The sequence below is a fragment of the Nomascus leucogenys genome, chromosome 17, assembly GCF_006542625.1.
Source record: "Nomascus leucogenys isolate Asia chromosome 17, Asia_NLE_v1, whole genome shotgun sequence".
In the NCBI taxonomy this organism is placed as follows: domain Eukaryota; kingdom Metazoa; phylum Chordata; class Mammalia; order Primates; family Hylobatidae; genus Nomascus; species Nomascus leucogenys.
In genome coordinates, this window is record NC_044397.1 from 73,550,221 (window position 1) to 73,576,525 (window position 26,305).

Sequence of the window (26,305 nt, forward strand, 5' to 3'; positions counted from 1 at the left end):
AGAATAGGACTTAGATTAGAAATAAGATTGTACACTTATAGCCAACTGATTTTCAACCAAGGTACTAAGGTAATTCAATGGAGGAACAAATGATTTTGGGATAACTAAATATCATGATAAAACAAACTATGCAGTGAGAAGAAAACTTTACAGATACATACATAAATATGTGCATGTATACACAGAAACTATCATTGATCTTTTCGAAGAGACAAAGGGAAGCATTGCAACCATGACAAAAAAAATATAGGATGCTATGGGAGAAAACATTCTGAGAACATAAACTTCACAAGGTTAAATACATAAAAACAGAAATAAATTTAATTAAAGTGCTGGAAGATAAACTGAGAAAGTCTTCCAAAAATTAGGCTAAAAAATAAAGAAATGATAAAACAGGGGAGAAAATTTGAGAAAGAGGACTAATTCATGAGTACCAGTATTCACACTGTAGATTTTCCTGAAAAAGAAAATTTGTGCTTAAAATTATTGACAGATAATTTAAAACTGAAGGGCATGGGGTTGTGATTGAAATGGACCCTGAGAACCCAACCTAATGGATGAAAACAGACCAATGCATATTATTATAAAATTTCGGAGCAGTCGAGTCAAAATGAAAATCTATAAGCTTCTGGAGAAAGAGAGAAACAGAACACAGTTCACTGTAGCTTTAGACTTCTCAACAGCACAACACAAGAAGACAATGGAGCAAGGCCTTCAATATTCTGAAGGAAATAATTTCAGACCAAGAAGCTGATGCTGAGCCAACATACTTATCAGATGGATTAAACATTTTCAGATACACGAGTTCTTAAAAAACTTGCCTCCTTTCCACATTTCTTAGGAAGTTACTCAGACAGTCTGGCATCAAAGTGAAAGCATCAGTCAAGAGAAGGAAGTGGCCCAAAAATGGGAGATCCAACAAGGATCCAAACAAGAGAATCTCCAAATTAATTTTGCTAAGATATCCTAGAATGACAACTGTACATCAGGCATTAAGAGCAACCATCTTGCAGGTGGGAAAGCACACTGAGGACAGAGTTTTGTTTTCTGATTCTACATTCTTTGAATCTAATAAAATTGTTGGAGCATGTTTCAAAAATAGAAAAAAAGGACTATCCAAAGAAAGAAAGACATGAGCTCTAGGAAAGAGAGAATTAAACTCAAGAAAAAGGCAAAGAGAAACCCAAAGATGACAGCTTCATTGCAGTCTTGGAAAACATCTTATCCAGGGAGAAAAATCATAAAAATGACCAGAAGAGTAGATACCAAGAGTAAGTTAAAATTATTAGATTTATTAGATTACCTGAAATAAAAATTTACCTTGTGAAAAAACATATTGAGAAGATATTGAAAGGCATAGAAAGAGTTGCCAATATGCACAAAAGAAAATAACCAGAAAGAAAACAATTTCTTTGCTGGAAATACCTTGGTTCATATATTTTTTTCCACATCTCCATGTACATTTTCGGTTTCCCCTTCAATTTTCCTGATGAAAACTCCAGTTGATATAATATTTGATACTTATATTTGAAAGAAATAGTCTAATGGACATAAGAATTTTCAAAAATTTCTCTAAGCATGACGTTCTTTCTCCATATCAAGTCTGATCAAAAGCAATCTATGGTACTAGACTACATATCTTTGCAGTTTTACCTAAGTGGCATTTGTTTTATTTAAACATCTAGGGTTTAACCATCATGAGTTATCTTTTCCTTTGTTTTTCTCTCTCTCTCAAGTTTTCTTTCTGTGTCACTTCACTATGAAGATATTTAGCGAAGGATTTGGCTTTGTTGACTTTTTTATCATAGATATAAATACAGCCCCTGAGAAATCTTTGTTGATCTTACTCACCCATTGAACAAACATTTATTGAGCTTCTAGGTGGTGTCAGGTCCTACACACGGGATTAACAGGGTATGCATGTCAGAATTTTTGGACCCCTAGGGAACCATAATTTGTTCACATCATAGTTAACAGAGAGCAAATACTGGTTTTTTAAATAGTCCTATTTATCAGAAGGCCAGAATTTATACTATTAATTTATCTATTAATAGAGTAAGAATCATTATGATAAACACAGAACTTTGAAACTCCCTTAGACCAACTCTACACATTTTAATGAAAGTTATTTAATGAACATAGAATATCTACACGTTCATATTTTTATAAAATAAATTTCAAAACCTATTGGCTAATGCATCAGTCCATGACCAAGGTTCCACCTGTGAGACTGCCATGCAGGTGGGCAAATTGCACATGCTAAAGGAAATAGACCATGTCAGATATCATCATTGAGGTCTGTATGGGCACCAGAAGCCAGCTAGAGTTGGCAGCAGAAGAAACCAATCAAAATCTCAGCTGCTCTGGCACTGAGCCGCTTTCCAACCTCTCTTCCCAGGAAGAAGAATCACCCTCACCTCTGGCTTCAACTTTCTCAGGAAGACTAGAAGGGGGAAATGCCAACTCTTTTTTCCAAAGCAAGAATGGCCAGAATACGATCAGTTATGAGAGAAAGAACCCTAATACCCAAAGCCTCTTCTATCACCAGTTTCCTTTTTACTGGTATGCCTCATTTGCTCAACCTTTTCTAAAGTCTCATGCTCATCATAAAGGATGATGTTTGCTACAGGAGACAAGAACTTGGATCTTCCTTCCAACAGGTCCCTGAAAAGGAGGGAAGCTATGATGTTTCCCTTGCTTGCTCCCAAACCATTGATCTTTAATTTCATACTACCTGAGAATTTTAGCACAACACAAACTCCTTAGTGAATGGCCTAGGTTTCTTGATGCAATATTCACCTTGAATTGTTTTATACTAGCACTTGGGCAGTAATTAAAGGGACCTAGAAAGAAGCAGGGGAATTGTGGAGGTGAGCTGGGGAAAGAATAGGGAAAAAAAGTGAGACAAAGAGCACCTGAAATACATCAGCTTTGCCTCCCCTTCCACCTGCCTTGAAGGCTTCTATCAACTACCTTGGCTACACCCTCCCTTCCTACCATAATCACATCTCCAGATTCAAAAAGGCCTGTGAAAGATTTATTTTCTCTTTCTTTTTTTTGAGATGGAGTCTCCGTCACCCAGGCTGGAGTGCAGTGGCACGATTTCGGTTCACTGCAACCCCCACCTCCTAGGTTCATGGGATTCTCCTGCCTCAGCCTCCTGAGTAGCTGGGATTACAGGTGCCTGCCACCATGCCTGGCTAATTTTTTTGTATTTTTAGTTGAGACAAGGTTTCACCTTATTGGCTAGGCTGGTCTTGAACTCCTGACCTCAGGTGATCCTCCTGCCTCAACCTCCCAAAATGCTGGGATTACTGGCATGAGGCACCCTGCCTGGCTGAGAGATTTATTTTCTAACCTCCTTCCAAAACACCACCAGGCTAAAATAAAAGGGTTCTTGATTTCCTATCTGACATAAGCTATCCCTTAAAAAAACTGAGAAACACATCTCTTGTTAAACTTGTTAAATGTAATTTTTATAGGAAGCATAGAAAAGCATGCTCTTTTCTATCTTCATATCTAGCATAGTTCTAGGGGTGGGTGGTAGTGGTTTAGGCTTCTTATTACTAAGCTTGAACTTAAATCAACTCAACCCCTAGTTAAATCATAAATTTGGTTTGTTCCCCGTTTAGTGTGGACCATTTCAACCATACCTTGATTTTAATACACTCTTAGAACAGAGGAGTTTTCTCTGTTGAACCGTAAATCTAGTTCTACCAACATTTTTACATTAGGATGGTATATTAACTATACAAACACAGCAACATTAAATTTTTTGCTAGAGAAATAAAGGGATGTCTTAGTAAGAATCAAAGCTTTGAAATCACATAGATCTGTGAATACTAGCTCAGTTACACCCTTGCTGAATTATTTTGATCCAATGACTTATCCTCTCTGAGCTATGGTTCCCTCATCTGTAAAATGGGAGTAAAGTCCACTTGCTCCCATGGTGGTTTTAAGGATGAATTAAGAATGTAAAGTGCTTTATGTAGTGCGTGTCACACAGAATGCTCAAAAAAGGGCTACTTCCATTCCTTAACAGCCCCACATGCTAGCCCCTGTGTAGATGCCACAGCAGCCCTTAGCTGAGAGATGGCTACAAAGATGCATGCAAAGGGTCCTTAAAAGGAGTAACAATTTAGTTAGGTACATATGTTTTGTATACAGCTAATTATAATACAAGGCAAAATGTATTAAGGCCTATGGTAAAGGCAGGCATCAACAACATCTACAGGAGCACTAAAGGAGGAGTATGTCTAGGGAGCAGGGTTCTTGGAGGAGACAGAAGAGGTAGTCATCTCACTAAGGCCTTGAAAGATGGATGACTTTTGACATATGAAAAAGGAGATTGGAAGTGAAGTCTGTGAAAAAAGGGCAATTCTGGGGGACACTAAGCAATCCAACATATGCAGAGTCTGGGCTGTGGGAGAGGAAGTAAGGTGGTAAGAATGGGCTGAGGCCAAAATAAGTAAGACCTTGAATTCAATTCTACGGGGATTCACATTTATTATTTAAACAATTAAGATAAATCAATATTTAAAAATTGTGAATGAACACTACAGTGTCCTTATGGAAGTAAAATGCCCCAAACAAGTGTAGTGTGTTATATCTATAGAACTTAGCATCAAGCAACTGCCCCTTTCATTCGAGAGTGAATAATACCAGGCTTCACGCTATTGGAACATACTCAGTCAATTAAGAAAAGTACTGATTGCCGGCTGCAAAATATCCCCATGATGCCAAAGTGTCTGTGGAGTGGGTGGGGAGGGGGAGGGAAGGTGTGATAATTAAAAGAATTGTTACTTGCAATGTCACAGGAGCCAATGTGTTAACTCGGCATGCTGGGAAGCTAGAATGCTCCCAGCTGCCATGGGGAGGGAGGATGTGGTTTGATCCCTGGCACCACTCGTTGGGACAAGATGAATCACAAATGTGTTAATAGTGAGGTTCCATGTCATAATGTGCCAGATGGAGGTGGTTACATCTCTGATTGATTGCCTCCTGGCCAAGACAGGAGTTTTCCAGAAGGCAAACGTCTCCAAATTGGCATTCGAGCTCTAGGGATCAGCAGGTCTTTATCATGGTCAACATGGACCTGACATTCTCGACTTTATGAAGTGTGGCTACCCCCAAGACATGGGCAGCCAGAAACAGTATCTGGAAGAGGAAAGATGCGATGAGGGGGTGATATATGGAAGAAACGGTTTGTGCTTGACAGAGGTCCTATGGCTAAGCATGACTATTAACGAATCTATGAATGTACTGGAAATAAAGGGGAGGGGGTAGGGAGACACAGGGGGTACCCTGCTTGTGAACAAAATGAATAACCAGAGAGAGAAAAAGAAAGGTAAAAAAGAGAAAGACCAGGACAGAAAATAATTCCCAGCCTCAGACACCAAATCCCCAAAGCAGATGAGTCTAGATGCCAGGCTGAGGCCACCGGGCAGGAATATAGAGCAGGGGACAGCAAGATGACTCTCCTGCCCATTCCCTTCCACTCACCCCGATGGTGACTACCCAGCCCTTTGTTGTTGCTGCTTTTTTCCCCCAATGCAAGCTTCCAACTATAAACAGCCAACTACAAGGGCAATAACTGTGGTGTCCTACTGGGAACTAACACAGCCTCTCGTGCAGGCGCTGGGTCCTAATACAGGACAGTGAATAAAGCTTCATTACAGAACAATGGAGTTAGCTGCCAGAGCCTACAGATTTGAATAAACAACAAATAAGCAACATCTGCTCCAGCATATGTGTATGGTAAAAAAAAGTCACAAAATAAAAGAATTTGTAAATGCCAAAAGCAACACTAAACTGCCAGTGCTACTGTAGAGTGAATTTTTAATTGCACATGCAAAAAGGCAGGCTGTGGGTATTAGTCTCACATATGTCTTGTTGCTGCCAACCTGGGAGTATAGATGAATTTAATTAAATAAGGATTATCCCTTCTCCCCAGTACAATTACTTATTTATAACAATGATAAAATTGCCTAATAAAAAAATGTAATATTTTAAAAACAAGGCTAGAAAACACCCTGCTTTCTGTGTAAGTCGTTCAGGGCTGTTTGTGTTTGAGTGTGTCTTTTAAAATTAAGTCTATGCCTACTGCCAAGGAAGAAAAAAAAAAAAAAAACCCTTATCATAAAGCCTGCTGCAGTTAAACAGCCAGAGACTACATTATGGAGAAATATAAAGAAGACACAGAGCAGCATGGGAATTGACTTTTATGGGTGTGTAGAAAATTAAGCAATTGGACTCAAATTGAGGCCAGGTGACTAAGCCAAGGGACAGGGCCACTGAGACTTGTTCTCCACCAGTGTTCTGGTCGCTGGTGAGCAGTTCCCTTCATGTTGGCTATCCCTCTTCCGTATGCACTAATTCCCTGAAAATGAACAGCACAACTAAAAACAAACCAACAACAAAAGAGATGGGCACTCTCATCCCTCTTCTCAGTGACAGCAGAGTCCCTTTTTACCTCCACATCAGCAACCTGCATCATCACGGAGGCCAGTGGTAATAAACCAGGTATGAAACTAGAGACAGCAAAGTCGACTCAAGTGTAGGATGTTACTACAGAAATCAGTATCTTCTGAGTCTCGGGATCTCAGTTTCTTTCATCTTTGAGCAATTTTGTTATTTAATCACTTTTCCTCACTAGGATTCAAGGCAAGTCAGAGCGCTTGACCAGGGGCATTCTCTCAAAGTTAATTCAGAGGGCAACCAGAACCAAAAGATAGTCAAGGCCTCTAAGTGTGTGGCTGTGGGCAGTTACACAATCGTTCTACCTCAGTTTCCTTATCCGTGCAGTGGCAGTGGTAAAACCAGAATTCACCTCCAAGGAAAATTTCCATGAATTAATACGTGTAAAGTGACTGAAGCCTCAGTAAGTATTCACTCAATCAACATTGCCAAGAATTTAAAAGGATGCTTTATAAGGCACCTAGATCTGTATCTGTCTCTCCCTGGATGTTAGCAGCTTTCTATTTATCTATTGTTTTATTTCTTCCTGACACTTATCACAATTGTAATTCAATAATTAATTGATTTCTTCTGATACTTACAAATTCTGTGAGACTAGGGTCTGTTTTCCTTCTATTTGTATCTTCAGCATTCTCTTAAGGTGGACTCAGGGGGCAACCAGAATCAAAAGACAGTTAAAGTCTTACAGGTGGCTAGGCATGAGCAGGGCAGAAGACGGCTCTCCCCCAACCCACTAGAAGTGTTGGGTGATGTTTTGGCAATTATTGCATTGCCTCTTTAAAAACGGCAACTCGGCAACGCCAGGGAGAGGCCATTTCCTGATGATCCACACCTGTTAACATCAAAATAGTAGTTGAATTCAAGCCTCAGGAAGAAGCAACTTCCTGGGCATGCATGTTGAGAGACAAAAATGGTGAAGTATGATCTTCTGGGTACACTCCACCAGAAAAGGGAAGAAAGCCTCGATGATTCCCATCTAGGAATAACTCCCTAAACAGACCACCTGTGGTCACTTCCCAAGGGTAAGGAGGGTTCTGCGCATGCAGGCAGCTCACCCCAAGGGAAGAATCATGGGAAAGAGGCGGGCTTATAAAGTCCTAGGATCCCGGTTATGCAAGGCACTTGACTTTCTCTCTTTAACCTTTTTCTGCAGAAGCATACATTTTACTTTATGACTTGGTTTTGTCCCTTAACTATAGGCCTTTAAACCACTATGTCATGAAATACCAGTTGTGTTCTCATTTTTAAATGACTGCATGATTGTCCACTTTATGCGTCATTTTTTATTTAAACAATCCCCTTTATTGAATGTTTAGGGCAGTTCTAATTTTTTACACCTCTCTTATAATTGCCTTAGAGCAACTTTTTAGAGGTTATACACAGGTGAAAAGGTAAATAGAGTTAAAGCTTTCTGATACATATTGTTATAATTCCTTCCAGAAAGCAATGTGCTTCCTTGCCAACGTTAGCTTATATGAACTCTTAAACCTCCACCAATTTTATAACTCATTTGTCTATTTGACTATAATTTTAAGTTGTATTTCTTAGATTATAACTGAGGTTGAAAATTGCTTCATTTACATATTTCTTATTTAGTAAAATTTCTACTGACTTTTTTGTTAAACCTTTTGTTAAAAATATTTTGTGAAATATTTGGAAATACTTCAAACACATAGAAAATATAAAAAATAACTGGCCGGGTGCGGTGGCTCACGCCTGTAATCCCAGCACTTTGTGAGGCCGAGGCAGGCGGATCACGAGGTCGGGAGATTCAGACCATCCTGGATAACATAGTGAAACTCTGTCTCTACTAAAAATACAAAAAAACTTAGCCGGGCTTGGTGGCAGGCGCCTGTAGTCCCAGCTACTCGGGAGGCTGAGGCAGGAGAATGGCCTGAACCCGGGAGGGTTCAGTGAGCCGAGATCGCGCCACTGCACTCCAGGCTGGGCGACAGAGTGAGGCTGGGCGACAGAGTGAGACTGTCAAAAGAAAGAAAGAAAGAGAGAGAGAGAGAGAGAGAGAAAGAAAGAAAATAACACAACAAATATATATTCTTAACATTTTGCCATCATTACTTCAGATTTCTACTGTATTTTATCATTAACTGTTAAAATTTTAAGTTTTTTAAATGTTTTCAATTTTAGATCATAAAAACTAATCAGCTTAATTGCTATTTTATGCTGAGCTTTAAAAACCATTCTCTATATTCCAGTATAAATATTCATCTACATTTATTTCTGTTTCTTTTATATTTTGAGGGTGTTTTTATATTTAATAATTTATCTGAAATGTCATCTATCTTCAATTTCTGATAGGGAAATATTTTTTATGCACACATCTTTTTCAAAATCTATCAAGTTGATGATGTCAAGTATTTCCTTTATCCTATGACTATTTAAATTATATTAGTTTTTCAATTGTTAATACATTTTTGATATCTTATACTAAAAGCTATTTGTTTAAGTATTAGTATTTTAAAATATTTTACTGTACTTAAATCACCATTAGTTTATTTAAAAATTTTTGCATCTATTTTCATAAGTGAAATGTATCAATTTTCTGAGACATTTTAGTCAGAATTTCCTATCAGGCTTCTTCAAAATCTAAAAGATGCTTGGAAGATTTACAAATGTTTGCATTACCTGAAAGACTTACATATACAAGAAATTATCTCCTTCTTTGAAAACTGAAAGAACCAGTCATATAGCAATTTTTTCTCACTGCTTTTCTCAGAAGTAATTTCTGATAAACTTAGTTTATGTTTATTTATTTTTTCCCTGTGGTATTAGCTTATTTTTTCTATTATGTTACTTTATTAATTTTTGTTATATATATGATATAAATATTGGTAATATACTATCAATATAAAATTTGATAACACAAATTTTATATATCATAAATGACATATGCAAAATATATTTATCTATCTAAATTTCCTTAAGTGGCATCAATAGTAATTATCTCTGATTTTAATTACATTAGTTGTACTACTCTTCCTTTATAATTTTAAAATGGGTTTTGCATATTAGGTCATTTGTTTTCTATATCAGTGATTATACTTCTTTTCTTTATTTTGATTCTCTAATTTTGTTTGTATGCATTTTCAGTTTTTTGTGTGGATTTTTTCCTATAAAAATTTAGTGCTTGGATTTTACTTATCAAATCATTTGTTTCTTCTTTCCACATTACCAATTTCTACTTATCTTTATTAATGTCTAACTTCTAATTATGTTTATTTTATTGATTTAATGATGACTTCTTAAGGCAAATACCTAATTTATTTTAATTTTTTCTGCTTTGATAATAAAAACAATCAATGCTATGAATTTGCCTCAGATTACTGCTTGTGGTAGAACTCTGATTTTATATAAAATGTCTTCATCATTATTATTCAAGTGATCTGAATTTGTAATTTTAATTTATACTTTTCTATACTTTTGTTTAGGATGGAGGACCCAGCCCCCAAGTACTGGGTTTGTCATTTTGTTTTGTTTGTTTGGGGTTGGAAAATGTCACTTTTACTTCTATTATTGAATTCAAGTGTTACTGCACTGCATTTGCGTCTATAAAAATGTGGCTCATACAGTTTGTGTGTGTGTGTGTGTGTGTGTGTGTGTGTGTGTGTGTAGGCCGGGCATGGTGGCTCACGCCTGTAATCCCAGTACTTTGGGGGGCCGAGGTGGGTGGATCACCTGAGGTCAGGAGTTCAAGACCAGACTAGCCAACATGGTGAAACCCTGTCTCTACTAAAAATACAAAAATTAGCTGGGTGTGGTGGCGCATGCCTGTAATCCCAGCTACTCCAGAGGCTGAGGCAGGAGAACCACTTAAACCTAGGAGGCAGTTGCACTCCAGCCTGGGTGACAGAGCAAGACTCCGTTTCAAAAAAAAAAAAAGAAATTATAAAAGAATCTTTGCATTTACATGTTGTTAGATATTTTAATAAATATTCTAAGAACACTGGCAAATAGCACTCATTTTAATATTTTTCTATCGAGTACATGTTATTAATATATTTTATCCTCTTGTATTATTTTATGCTTGATCTGTAAAAGACTGAAAGGAATATTAAAAGCTCCCCCCACCCCTTTTTTTTTGAGATGGAGTCTTGCTCTCGCACAGGCTGGAGTGCAGTGGCACGATCTCAACTCATTGCAACCTCTGCCTCCTGAGTTTGAGCGATTCTCCTGCCTCAGTCTTCCGAGTAGCTGGGACAACAGGCGTGCACCACCACACACAGCTAATTTTTGTATTTTTAGTAGAGACAAGGTTTCACCATGTTGGCCAGGCTGGCCTCAAACTCCTGACCTCAGGTGATCCACCAGCCTCGACCTCCCAAACTGCTAGAATTACAGGCATGAGCCACCACACCCAGCCAAAAGCTCCCATTTTTATTGTATCCATTTCCTACGGTATTGCCAGAATTATTTCTTGTGTAGTGTTTTGAAAATAACATATGCACATGGAAACAAAAGAAAATTAAAATATGTGAACTAATTAAAAACATATCAGTTTTCTTTTTATCAAGCTACCACCATTAACGTTCCTTATACATTTCTCCAGAAGCAATCTGTGCATGCCTTTCCCCCAATAGAAATATTATACAATCATCTGTCACTTAACATCTAACAACAGGGACACATTCTGAGAAATGCACGCTTAGTTGATTTTCTCATTGTTTGAACATCATAAAACGGACTTACACAAACTCAAAAAGTATAGTCCACTGCACACCTAGGCTAGATGATATAGCCTATTCCTCCCAGGCTGCAAACCTGTACAGTATGCTATTGTACTGAATACCGTAGGCAACTGTAACACAATGATAAGTATTTGGGTATCGCAACATAGAAAAGGTACAGTTAAAATATGGTGTTATAATTTTATAGGACCACTGCTGTATATGTGGTCTGTCATTGACCAAAGCATCGTTATTTGGTATATAACCATGGATATACCCTTTTTAATACAAAGGAGTGTACAGATAAGACTCTTTTGCATGTAACTTTTTTTCTCATTTAACAACTCTATGTCTCAGAGACCTTTCCATATGAACACATATTAAATTCTTCCTCATTTTAAAAAATAATGACTGAATAGTTTTGATGTAAGGATGTACTGTAATTTTAAAAGTAGATTATTATTGTGAGCATGTAGGCTGTCTCTAGTTATTATGAACATTATATATATTACAGTAAAATTCTTTGTGTGTACATTTGAGTCTATTGGCAGGTCAAGTTACAGAACTGGAATAAATACATCAAAAGCTGCATCCATTTAAAATTATGAGGTATCGCCAGGTCACATTTTAAAGTAGTTAGGAAAATTTAAATTCCAACCAACAGTGGGTGAGTGTCAGTTTCACATTCTTACTGTTACTCTGTATCATTTAACTTTTAATTATTTGCTAATGTAATAAGTGAAAAGGTGAAGTCAATCTTGTTTACCATTTTTGTGGAGCTTTTATATTTCTTCTTTGAACTGCCTATGTATTTCCATTCCCCATATCTAATAAGATATTGTTTTTCTCATTGATTTGTAGGGGCTTTCTTACAAATTGATAAAGTCAGCCTTTATATATTAGATGCTAACTACTTGGTATGTAATGGTGCATGTTGTTTTGTTTTTATTTTTGTTTTTGATTTTTTGAGGCAGAGTCTGGCTCTGTCTCTCAGGCTGGAGTGCAGTGGTGTGACCTCGGCTCACTGCAACCTCACCTCCCAGGTTCAAGCAATTCTCCTGCCTCAGCCTCCAGAGTAGCTGGGATTACAGGCACGCACCACTACGCCCAGCTAATTTTTGTATTTTTAGTAGAGATGGGCTTTCACTATGTTGGCCAGGCTGGTCTCGAACTCCTGACCTCAAGTGATCCGCCCACCTTGGCCTCCCAAAGTGTCAGGATTACAGGCATGAGACACTGTGCCCAATGTGATTGTTAATTCTTAAATGAAATTGTGATAAATTTTTAAAGGGCTTAATTAAAAATATTTTATTTAATTTTAAAGTAAGCATTATTAGATTTTAGTATTATAACCCCGATTAGTTTTTGTCTTTATTCCTTGCTTATTCTAGGTCCAACCTTTCACAATTAACCTTCCTTGGTTTTATTACTTGAGTTCAATTTTTCCATACCCTATTTTTATTAATATAGAGCAGTGTTCCCCAACCCCTGGCTTCAGTCCATGGCCTTTTAGGCAGTGGGCCATATACCAGGAGGTGAGCGGTGGATGGACAAACGGGCATTACCACCTAAGCTCTGCCTCCTGTCAGATCAGTGGTGGCATTAGATTCTCACAAGAGCACAAATTCTATTGTGAACTGCACATGCAAAGAATCTAAGTTGTGCACTCCTTATGATGATCTGAGGTGGATTAGTTTCATCATGAAACCACCCACCTGCCTTAGTCCATGGAAAAATTGCTTTTAATGAAACTGGTCCCTGGTGTCAAAAAGGTTGGGGAAGGCTGTTCCAGAGTACTTTATTTTGAATAACATCTTAATCAACTTGAATGGTAGTAAAAAGAGCTGATACATAAAATAAGGGATTTACATGTATTAGGCTAATCTTTTTAACAATCTCATGAGATAGATGCTGTTATTATGCTTATTTTTATTTTCTTTAGATGAGGACACAGAAGCATAGAGATTGAGTAATTTGTCTAAAGTTACACAGTTGGCAGTTGCTAGTGGGACTGGAATCCAGGCAAGCTGCCTCCAAAATTCTTGCTCCATCCATGGTCTCACTTACTTGAGGACATTGTCCTGGAAAGGTAGTGGATGATATACCTGGGGAGTCCTGTTATCTTTGAGAGTGACATTATACTGCCCTTGTGCATAAAAACAGTAGGGCTGGGTATAAAATTGTCAGTTCGCATTTTCTTCCCCTTCTAAATTATATGTGTATTAATTTATTCCCATCTGCCATTTTATGTTGCTAATGAGATATTTGAAATTATTTTTTCTTTGTAATTAATCTGCATTTTTTTGGTCCAGAAATGTGAGTTAACTCGCATCCCACCGTATCCTTCTACTTTATATATTTTACTGTCATATTTAGATGTTTTCATTTCATTGATGTGCCTGAATTTAGTAAAAACCATTTTTGTTGCAACAGTTATTTATTTATTTATTAAAGTATAATATATACATTAAAAAATCAAATAGTGCCAAAATACTGTGTCATGGAAAGAAAATTCCCCAAAGACAACTGCTTTTAACCCTTTCCATATGGGATCCTAAGAGTGGCAATGTCAAGAGATCAGCTGTTAGTCTGATGGACTTCCCTTTGTTGGTAACCCCACCTTTCTCTCTGGCTGCCCTTAACATCTTTTCCTTCATTTCAACTTTGGTGAATCTGACAATTATGTGTCTTGGAGTTGCTCTTCTCAAGGAGTATCTTTGTGGCGTTCTCTGTATTTCCTGAATCTGAATGTTGGCCTGCCTTGCTAGATTGGGGAAGTTCTCCTGGATAATATCCTGCAGAGTGTGTTCCAACTTGGTTCCATTCTCCCCGTCACTTTCAGGTACACCAATCAGACGTAGATTTGGTTTTTTCACATAGTCCCATATTTCTTGGAGGCTTTGTTCATTTCTTTTTATTCTTTCTTCTCTAAACTTCCCTTCTCACTTCATTTCATTCATTTCATCTTCCATCACTGAAAGCCTTTCTTCTAGTTGATTGCATCGGCTCCTGAGGCTGCTGCCCAGAAGAGAGTGGGGGCCAATATTCAACATTCTTAAAGAAAAGAATTTTCAACCCAGAATTTCAAATCCAGCCAAACTAAGCTTCATAAGTGAAGGAGAAATAAAATACAGACAAGCAAATGCTGAGAGATTTTGTCACCACCAGCCTGCCCTAAAAGAGCTCCTGAAGGAAGCACTAAGCATGGAAAGGAACAACCAGTACCAGCCACTGCAAAAACATGCCAAAATGTAAAGACCATCAAGGCTAGGAAGAAACTGCATCAACTAACGAGCAAAATAACCAGCTAACATCATAATGACAGGACCAAATTCACACATAACAATATTAACTTTAAATGTAAATGGGCTAAATGCTCCAATTAAAAGACACAGACTGGCAAATTGGATAAAGAGTCAAGACCCATCAGTGTGCTGTATTCAGGAAACCCATCTCATGTTCAGAGACACACATAGGCTCAAAATAAAGGGATGGAGGAAGATCTACCAAGCAAATGGAAAACACAAAAAAGCAGGGGTTGAAATCCTAGTCTCTGATAAAACAGACTTTAAACCAACAAAGATCAAAAGAGACAAAGAAGGCCATTACATAATGGTAAAGGGATCAATTCAACAAGAAGAGCTAACTATCCTAAATATATATGCACCCAATACAGGAGCACCCAGATTCATAAAGCAAGTCCCTAGTGACTACAAAGAGACTTAGATCCCACACAATAATAATGGGAGACTTTAACACCCCACTGTCAACATTAGACAGATCAACAAGACAGAAAGTTAACAAGGATATCCAGGAATTGAACTCAGCTCTGCACCAAGCAGACCTAATAGACATCTACAGAACTCTCCACCCCAAATCAACAGAATATAAATTTTTTTCAGCACCACACCAAGCCTATTCAAGAATTGACCACATAGTTGGAAGTAAAGCACTCCTCAGCAAATGCAAAAGAACAGAAAGTATAACAAACTGTCTCTCAGATCACAGTGCAATCAAACTAGAACTCAGGATTAAGAAACTCACTCAAAACCGCTCAGCTACATGGAAACTGAACAACCTGCTCCTGAGTGACTACTGGGTACATAACGAAATGAAGGCAGAAATAAAGATGTTCTTGGAAACCAACGAGAACAAAGACACAACATACCAGAATCTCTGGGACATATTCAAAGCAGTATGTAGAGGGAAATTTATAGCACCAAATGCCCACAAGAGAAGATAGGAAAGATCCAAAATGGACACACTAACATCACAATTAAAAGAACTAGAAAAGCAAGAGCAAACACATTCAAAAGCTAGCAGAAGGCAAGAAATAACTAAAATTAGAGCAGGGCAGAAGGAAATAGAGACACAAAAAACCCTTCAAAAAATTAATGAATCCAGGAGCTGGTTTTTTGAAAAGATCAACAAAATTGATAGACTGCTAGCAAGACTAATAAAGAAGAAAAGAGAGAAGAATCAAATAGATGCAATAAAAAATGATAAAGGGGATATCACCACCGATCCCACAGAAATACAAACTACCATCAGAGAATACTACAAACACCTCTATGCAAATAAACTAGAAAATCTAGAAAAAATGGATAAATTCCTCGACACATACACTCTCCCAAGACTAAACCAGGAAGAAGTTGAATCTCTGAATAGACCAATCACAGGCTCTGAAATTGTGGCAATAATCAATAGCTTACCAACCAAAAAAAGTCCAGGACCTGATGGATTCACAGCCGAATTCTACCAGAGGTACAAGGAGGAACTGGTACCATTCCTTCTGAAACTATTCCAATCAATAGAAAAAGAGGGAATCCTCCCTAACTCATTTTATGAGGCCAGCATCATCCTGATACCAAAGCCGAGCAGAGACACAACCAAAAAAGAGAATTTTAGACCAATATCCTTGATGAACATTGATGCAAAAATCCTCAATAAAATACTGGCAAACCAAATCCAGCAGCACATCAAAAAGCTTATCCACCATGATCAAGTGGGCTTCATCCCTGGGACGCAAGGCTGGTTCAACATACGCAAATCAATAAATGTAATCCAGCATATAAACGGAACCAAAGACAAAAACCACATGATTATCTCAATAGATACAGAAAAGGCTTTTGACAAAATTCAACAACCCTTCATGCTAAAAACTCTCAATAAATTAGGTATTGATGGGACGTATCTCAAAATAATAAGAGCTATCTATGAAAAACCCACAGCCAATATCATACTGAATGGGCAAAAACTGGAAGCATTCCCTTTGAAAATGGGCACAAGACAGGGATGCCCTGTCTCACCACTCCTATTCAACATAGTGTTGGAAGTTCTGGCCAGGGCAATCAGGCAGGAGAAGGAAATAAAGGGTATTCAATTAGGAAAAGAAGAAGTCAAATTGTCCCTGTTTGCACATGACATGATTGTATACCTAGAAAACCCCATTGTCTCAGCCCAAAATCTCCTTAAGCTGATAAGCAACTTCAGCAAAGTCTCAGGATACAAAATCAATGTACAAAAATCACAAGCATTCTTATACACCAATAACAGATAGAGAGCCAAATCATGAGTGAACTCCCATTCACAATTGCTTCAAAGAGAATAAAATACCTAGGAATCCAACTTACAAGGGATGTGAAGGACCTCTTCAAGGAGAACTACAAACCACTGCTCAATGAAATAAAAGAGGATACAAACAAATGGAAGAACATTCCATGCTCATGGGTTGGAAGAATCAATATCGTGAAAATGGCCATACTGCCCAAGGTAATTTATAGATTCAATGCCATCCCCATCAAGCTACCAATGACTTTCTTCACAGAATTGGAAAAAACTACTTTAAAGTTCATATGGAACCAAAAAAGAGCCCGCATCGCCATGTCAATCCTAAGCCAAAATAACAAAGCTGGAGGCATCATGGTACCTGACTTCACACTATACTACAAGGCTACAGTAACCAAAACAGCATGGTACTGGTACCAAAACAGAGATATAGATCAATGGAACAGAACAGAGCCCTCAGAAATAATGCCACATACCTACAACCATCTGATCTTTGACAAACCTGACAAAAACAAGAAATGGGGAAAGGATTCCCTATTTAATAAATGGTGCTGGGAAAACTGGCTAGCCATATGTAGAAAGCTGAAACTGGATCCCTTCTTTACATCTTATACAAAAATTAATTCAAGATGGATTAAAGACTTACATGTTAGACCTAAAACCATAAAAGCCCTAGAAGAAAACCTAGGCAATACCATTCAGGACATAGGCATGGACAAGGACTTCATGTCTAAAACACCAAAAGCAATGGCAACAAAAGCCAAAATTGACAAATGGGATCTAATTAAACTAAAGAGCTTCTGCACAGCAAAAGAAACTACCATCAGAGTGAACAGGCAACCTACAGAATGGGAGAAAATTTTTGCAACCTACTCATCTGACAAAGGGCTAATATCCAGAATCTACAATGAACTCAAACAAATTTACAAGAAAAAAACAAACAACCCCATCGAAAAGCGGGTGAAGGATATGAACAGACACTTCTCAAAAGAAGACATTTGTGCAGCCAAAAAACACATGAAAAAATGCTCATCATCACTGGCCATCAGAGGAATGCAAATCAAAACCACAATGAGATACCATCTCACACCAGTTAGAATGGTGATCATTAAAAAGTCAGGAAACAACAGGTGCTGGAGAGGATGTGGAGAAATAGGAACACTTTTACACTGTTGGTGGGACTGTAAACTAGTTCACCATTGTGGAAGTCAGTGTGGCAATTCCTCAGGGATCTAGAACTAGAAATACCATTTGACCCAGCCATCTCATTACTGAGTATATACCCAAAGGATTATAAATCATGCTGCTATAAAGACACATGCACACGTATGTTTATTGCGGCACTACTCACAATAGCAAAGACTTGGAACCAACCCAAATGTCCAACAAGGATAGACTGGATTAAGAAAATGTGGCACATATACACCATGGAATACTATGCAGCCATAAAAAATGATGAGTTCATGTCCTTTGTAGGGACATGGATGAAACTGGAAACCATGATTCTCAGCAAACTATCGCAAGGACAAAAAACCAAACACTGAATGTTCTCACTCATAGGTGGGAACTGAACAATGAGAACACATGGACACAGGAAGGGGAACATCACACTCCGGGGACTGCTATGGAGTGGCGGGAGGGGGGAGAGGGGGGAGGGGGGAGGGGGAGGGATAGCATTAGGAGATATACCTAATGCTAAATGACGAGTTAATGGGTGTAGCACACCAACATGGCACATGTATACATATGTAACAAACCTGCACATTGTGCACATGTACCCTAAAACTTAAAGTATAATAATAATAAAATTTTTTAAAAAAGATTTGTTTTTATTAAAAAAAAAAAAAAGAGTTGCAATGTCACCCTGATGTTTCCTAACCTAGGATTTGGCACTATTCATTGTTGGTTTTGCTAAAACTTGCTCACACTTTCATGAACACCACTGCTGGTTACCCAGTTTGAGCATGCCATCTATTTTTCTCTTTGGTAGAAAGTCCCCACCCTTTTCACCAGTTTTTCTTCACACTTCCCATCAACCACTTCTCAACAGCTACATTTTTATCTTCAAAATACTCGGTTTGCTAATATTTCTAATTTGCTATGTGATTGGAATTGTCTCCCTATTTGTCTCATTGTTGATTCTCAAAGCAGAAAGCCAATCAAGAGTGTTTACATTGTTATGGCTGCATACGTGTCTCACAGCCGGGCCATAGTTTCATCAGATGGCATTACCTTTTCCATATGTCCACTGTCATCAAATATTAGATACCATCGGGTTTAAGACTCATTATTTTATAATGAGAAAAAAATAACTATCTACCAATTAAACTAAGACCTGTCATCAATTATAACATGTATCTTGATTGCAAGGATGACAAATTGGGAAAAATCATTCATCTTATAATTGTTGAAATACTGGGGTCAACTCCTCTCTTGCTCACTAGAGTTCTTGACCTGGAGGCACAGCCCATTCCACAGTCAGTGTTGATGTTCTCATCCATGAGCCATGAGTCTCCCAGATGCAAGGGACTCATTTTCTAGATGCATAGCACAGCATTCAAGAGTGCAGACTCTGGAGCTAGACAGGCTGAATTTGAAACCTGGCACCACTTTGAACTCTATGAGAAACTGAGGCACATTATTTAACCTCTCCGTGCTTGTTCCTTCATCTAATACACGGAAATAGTAATAGTGCCTACCTTAAAGGTTTAAGAATTAAATGAAGTAAAGCATGTGAAACACTTAGAACAGTACCTGTCACAGTGTGTCTGTATTTATTAAATATAATGACACTGCTCTGTGAGTGATCTCCTTGCAGGCTTCTTACTGCTTAGGAGTGAAATTTAGTGTCCTCAATCTTCCTCCAAAGAAGGAATGGGGATACCCAGCAGGGAAACAGTGTTCTCCAATGAAATCTCTTCATCCATTTTTTTCTTCTCTCTGCAACTTGTCCGCTCTTTATACTCATGATGGCTGAAAGGTTCAATGTTGTGGAACTGGTTCCTACAAATTCCTTAGAAAACTGCATATATATGCTTGCCACATATTGGCTTTGTATCTGATATATGTCTTCTTTAGAACCCCAGTCAAAACTTAAGACATTGAGAGTCCAACTGCAACCACCTCTTACATCTATGTAGTATTTCTTGGATCCGTCTTCCTTGACATTTTGTTTATTATATTCATTTCTTTTTCTTTTCCCACTTAGTTCTTAAGTAATTTCTCACACATCTCCTAGTTTTCAGTCATTTTTATGTATGTACCAGTCTGTCTCTTACTAATTCTATTGAATTTTAAAAATTATATTTTAATTTTAAAAATGTAGCTGGGCATGGTGGCATGCGCCTGTGATCCCAGCTTCTTGGTAGGCTGAGGCAGGAGGATCTCTTGACACTAGGGGTTCAAGGCTGCAGTGATTTAGGACTGCACCACTGCACTTCAACCTGGGCTACAGAGTGAGATCCCCACCTCAAAAAGTAACTATATATATATATATGTATATAAATTTTTATTAGCATTTTGCTATACCTCTCATTTTTTGTCTGCTTTACATCCTTATTTTTTCAGTCTACTTAAAGTTATATTGTACCACTTCATGTAAAATGTAGAAATCTTGTAGGTATCTTTGTTCATTTACCAACTCCCCTACCCTGTATGCTATAAATTGTCAAGTATAACATCAACATATGGTATACAACACCACAATACCGTGCCCATCTTTTGTCTAAAGAACTTCTTTAGCAATGTTTACAGTACATGGGTGCTGGTGATGAGTTATTTTTGTTTGTCTGAAGGATATTTTTGCTGCATGTGGATTTCTGGCTCATAGTTACTGTCTTCTGGTCTCTATTGTTTTTAATGAGAAGACTTCTGTCATTCAAATCTTTATTACCCTGTATTCAACATGTCATTTTTGTGTGCCTGCTTTAAACATTTTCTTCTATCTTTGATTTCTATCAGTTTGATCCTAGTATTATTTAGGCGTAGTTTTCTTTGTAATTTCTTTGTAATTATCTCCCTTAGAGTTTGCTGGCTTCTTGAATCTGTAAATGTAAATCTTTGAGCAAAATTAGAAGATTTCCCACCATTATTTCTCCAAATATTTTTTTTCTCGCACAGTTTTCTCTGTCCTTTCCCTCTCAGACTGCAACTACATATATATTTGACCTTTGATACTGCCTCACAGGCTTCTGAAACTCAGATAAGTATTTTCTACAATTTTCAAATCTTTTTCCTGATCTTTGGATTGTTGGATAACATCTATAGATATATTAAAATCCACCAAGTCTTTCTTTCATTGTTTCTGATGTAATGTTAAATGAATATTGAATTTCAGAAATTATAGTTTTTATTTACAGAATTTCCATTTTATTATTTATTATAATTCTTTTTTTTAGATTTTCTATCTTTTCATTCATTGTGAGCATATTTTCCTCTACATCCTTCAGCATAATTATAATAATCTCCCTATCTGCTGATTAGAACATCTGGGTTTTCTCATGGTTTGTCTTCATTAATTGCCATTTTTCTTGAATATGAGTTATGTTTTCTTATTTCTTCATGTGTTCGAGTATATTTTTATTGTTCCTGAATATTGTGAATGGTATGTTGTTTAAGGAGGCAGGGAACTTGGCTGTAATCAAACCCCAAATGAAAATCTCAGTTCACTTATTTTAGTCTTAACAGATTATTTAAGTCCTTTCCATGTGTGTTTGGTTCAACAGTTAGCTAGAGATTTGAACGGATTTAATTCCTAGAATGTGGAGATTTTCCTCCTTGGTTCTCTCCTTCTTGTGATTTTCCTCCTTCTCTTTTCAGCTATTATCATTTCCTCAAATTTTATATTCTGATTTTTTTTTAACTCATAAGACTGATAATTTTTTTTTTTTTTTGAGACAGAGTATCACTCTGTCACCCAGGCTGGAGTGCAGTTGACAAAATCCAGGCTCACCACAACCTCTGCCTCCCAGGTTCAAGCAATTCTCCTGCCTCAGCCTCCTGAGTAGCTGGAATTACAGGCGCCTGCCACCATGCCCAGCTAATTTTTGTGTTTTTAGTAGAGACAGAGTTTCACCGTGTTGGCCAGGCTGGTATCAAAATCCTGACCTCAAGTGACCCACTCACCTCAGCCTCCCAAAGTGCTGGGATTACAGGCATGAGCCACTGCACCTGGCAAAGACTGCTACTTTCTATTAGAGTTTTAGGACGGTGTCAACTGGAGCCAACCCTCAAAATAAAAAGCTTTTAAAAAACAGGACACTCACCCAGTGCCACTCCTTCCTTCTATGTGTTGAAACTCCCTCCACATTCTGTTCACTTTTGGTCACTCTTCAGTACCTTTATGTAGGAGTTTTAAAAATATTTTGTCCAGAGTTTATGATTATTCTCTGTGGTAGGGTTGGCTCATTAGGAGTTACTTAGCATCACAAACAAAATCAAGCATTGTGTATTTTATCTGAAAGGAATCTACTCATTGGAGATGGTTCTCTTACATAGATGCCATGTCCTCATACAACTCACTGAGAATATTAATTCCTAAAGATTTGTCATGCTTTTTTGTAATCATTCTTTTTTTAGTGGACACTTATTCTGAATAACTTCTGATTTTTGAACTGCTAAATCTTATAATTTTGCTTGGTTTGATGATTTTATAAGGTGACAGGGAAGGCATATCTTGTCCAAGTTGATAGCTAAGTGAGATTCTCTTGGAAATTTTTACCTTATCATGTTAGTATAGTTCTGCAGTAGACTCATCTTTTTAACCCCTAGATGGGCTCTTTACCTAGAATTGTCTGCAACTTTGCCCACAATGTATCCCACACAAAGTCCTAGTCTTATAGAATATGAATGATAGACTTCTCCTCCTCTTCTTCCTTTTAAATAGTGCTATTATATATTTCCTTTTTTTCCTTATATTCCCTTGTCATTTAAGTGACATTTTACTTTTGGGGGGCTCAGGGAGGATAGAGTATTTGTGGCCTTGGGTCCCAATTTTCTATATAAAGTCAATTTGTTTAAATTCAATTAGGAAATGCTTAAACATAATTTTTCTGCTAGTATGCAGAGTATTGCCCATGAGCAGAGGCAATACAGTCTTAATACTGGTTTTTAATGAATTTTAAAGGTATTTGAAGAGTTCATCATATACCTTCATCTATGTGTTTAAAACAACAATTTACTGTCTCCTGATTCTGTGGGCTGGCCAGGTCAGTGTGGTTTTCTCTTGGATTCTCTCAGGTAGTTGCATCAGATGGCACCTGGGCTAGAGTCATCTGAACGTTTGGGCTGTACATCAAAGATGGCTTATTCACATGGAGCTCATGCAGCACTGTCCACCAGAGAGTCCACGCGTGGCATCCTCACGTCACTTGGGCTTCGTACAACATAGGGGCTGGGTTCCCAGAGGGAATGTTCCAAGAGGAAATATCTCGAGAGTCAGGAAGCAGCTAAGTGAGTGGTGCTGAAACTAGCACAACATCACTACTGCTATAATATTTTGGTCAAAATAGTCCATGTGCTTTCATCTTTAAAATGAAGTAATTGTTTTGTACTTTGAGAAAAAAAAAAAGCATGTATACATATCTCAAAGTGATTACACACACAGTTATCATATACATATGATAATTTCCTTTTCCCATTAATTGAACTAGTTTTACATATTTATTATCAGTCTTACATTTGTTTCAGTTAACAACACTATTTTTCAAAGTAACAAAATCACATTTGCTGTACTATAAGTCAGATTTTATCCATTAGGCTCTCCTTCACCTACCTTACTTTGCTCTCTCAATTCGAGATGAAATGTAGATTAGTAATTTTTGTCTAACTTCCCAAATAATTTTTTGGAATGATTGGGACGACTTACATGGTATTAATTGACCTCTTAATAGAATGTCGAGGAAGGCAATTCCTATTGGCAAGGGGACCTCCAGCTTCATTGAGAAGCATTCAATTAGATGGGAAACAGATGCTTATTTTTGTCTTATAAGCCTCAATGCAGGTTATGTGGTAATTACTTCGAAGAGCAGGATAACAATTTATGTAATCAGCAGGACCCTATAATTACTAACGCATAATTTCTAAACAGCATTTAGCAAAATAAGGCCCATACATACACTTTGTAATGAAAAAGATGTGTTTGACACAGCACTAAATTAAATTAAAAATTTGCATATTTTCTTTCAGGAAATGCATGAGCTTCATCTGCTGTATTTTGCTGGACTAGTTCTGCCTACTTCTAACTCCCTTATAAGACTATGGAAATGCTGAATCACAGTGACAACTGAATGGGGGAATGAAAACCAGGAATAGAGAAGGGTTTCCTTCTCTGTTATTTAGGATGATAACGCATCATTCTGAGAGAAGACTTGCAAAGCTACATCTAGGGAACCTCTGTCCACTGAGAGTTTAACATTAAGATCATACCAAATTTAGAATGCAAGGGCTAGCAGAGAACTTAAAATTATCTGCACTTATTTCTTTATTTCAGATGGAAAAACTGAGACCCAGTTAAATGAAACGGCATGTGCACTATGAAGCAGTTGGTAGAAGGAGTGAAAAAGTACCCCCCTCCCCACAGTCAGGCTCAGTCCCATGAAATTCATTCCACTATGGTAGTCAGATCATATAGTTAGTGTCAGACAAGCCACACACACCATTAGCCCCAGGGATATTGAATGTTTCTGTGGTCTTTTAAAATTTACATGTACATTTGCATTGCCAGTAGGTTTTTTTGCTTTGTTTTGTTTTTTGAGACGGAGTTTTGCTCTTGTTGCCCAGGCTGGAGTGCAGTGGCATGATTTCAGCTCACTGCAACCTCCATCTCCTGGGTTCAAGCAATTCTCCTGCCTCAGCCTCCCAAATAGCTGGGATTACAGGTGCGCAGCACTGCGTCAGCTAATTTTTTTGTATTTTTAGTAGAAATGGGGTTTTGCCAGGTTGGCCAGGCTGGTCTTGAACCCCTGACCTCAGGTGATCCCCACGTCTCAGCCTCCCAAAGTGCTGAGATTACAGGCATGAGCCACCACACCCGGCCTGCCAGTAGGCTTTTAATATCTCAGAAGATGCATGAATGTAGAGTATCTTCTAGAGATAATTTAAGCTCTGTACATATTAAGAAATTTAAATACCAGTTATTTACATTCTGAAAGACCATTGATGAGATCACACACCTTGATGAATTCTTACCTACAGTTCCTGAAGTCATGTCAAGAGGATTACCAGTCTCTTCTTCAAAGCTTTGGACCTAAGATATCAAAATGCATCAATGTCATTAGAAATTTTGTCAAATAAATTCACTTATTTTAATCAACATATAATGAGACTGGCAACTGATAAGAGGGATAAACATGAGTTCCTGAACTCAAATAACTTGCAATCTGCTGGCAGGAGGTAGCGGGGACAAGGTACGCATGATGAAGATTCAAAGAATTAAAGAAGTTGAGGAAAGGGGAAGATCACCTCTGGATGGGAGGATCAATGCTTCTTCTGGAAGATGTGCATTTGAAAGAAATTTACATAGTAGTATTTCTATTCTAGATTTTTTTTTTTTTGCTTCCAAAGAACTTTAAGTATATTTGGAGAAAGTTAATTAGGACTTGATAAATTTATGGAGAGTAATTCAGAAAATTTAGTTGCTATATAGTGCTTAGACATTTTTAAAAATTTTAGTTTCCAAATTGCTAGAACAAAATTTATTTTTGAAATTTTTAAAGAAATTAATAAATACTTCTGTATTGATGAAAATAAAGTTATCATTAAACAAAATAATGCATATTACTTCTAAAATAGCAATACAGCTAATTATAGAAACTGATACATAGAAAAAGAAGGTAAAAAAACAGGGCTGGGCTTGATAGCTCATGCTATAATCTCAACATTTTGGGAAGCCAAGGTGGGAGGATCACTTGAAGCCAGGTGGTTAAAACCAGCCTGGGCAACATAGTGAGACCCCATCTCTACAAAAAATAAAAAGAAGGTAAGAAAACAGTTACTGTTACTCCAAAAACATTTTGGAGTATTTCTTTGCAAGTTTTCTTTGATATACATTTTTCTGGATATTGTCATGTAGTCAAATTTTTTCTCTCAAAAATTTGAAGGCAGAATTTTTATTCCACATCATAAGATTTCTTTGAAAACATCATCTTTAATGACAGGACAATAGGCTGTTCTCAGGAAGAACATTAGTTTACTTAACAATTCTCCCACTGTTGGAATGTTTTCTAAATTTTGCAATTAGAAATAATGCTGAGGTGAATATTCTTGTTCATAAATCTGTTTCTACATGTCATATTACTTATTTGGAACTGATATTTGAGTACAGAAAGCTGAATCAAAGGACATGAACATTTTAAACATTGTGGTATATATGGCCAAAAACGACCTCTAACCCAGGAATAGACTAGGGACCATGAGGATATAGCTCAACTGTAATAAGAAGAAATATTTAATGTCTCTTTTTAATCCTTCACATCTTTTCTTTTCAAATAAGTTACTTTACACTTGTAATCTATTAGACATACTTCTTAGCATTATTTTCACTGGTGTTGGTAACTCAAATCAGTGCACATTATATGCAT

At 37.4% G+C, this 26,305-nt stretch overlaps 1 protein-coding gene across 1 annotated transcript in view; it reads right to left on the reverse strand.

The window, feature by feature from the left end:
• Nucleotides 1-26,305, reverse strand: part of ITPRID1 (ITPR interacting domain containing 1) — a 128,001-nt gene that overhangs the window by 49,209 nt on the left and 52,487 nt on the right. Inside the window, exon 9 of the mRNA XM_030796177.1 lies at nucleotides 24,915-24,972. Within this exon, the coding sequence (XP_030652037.1) occupies nucleotides 24,915-24,972 (58 nt within the window). The remainder of the gene's footprint in view (nucleotides 1-24,914; nucleotides 24,973-26,305) is intronic.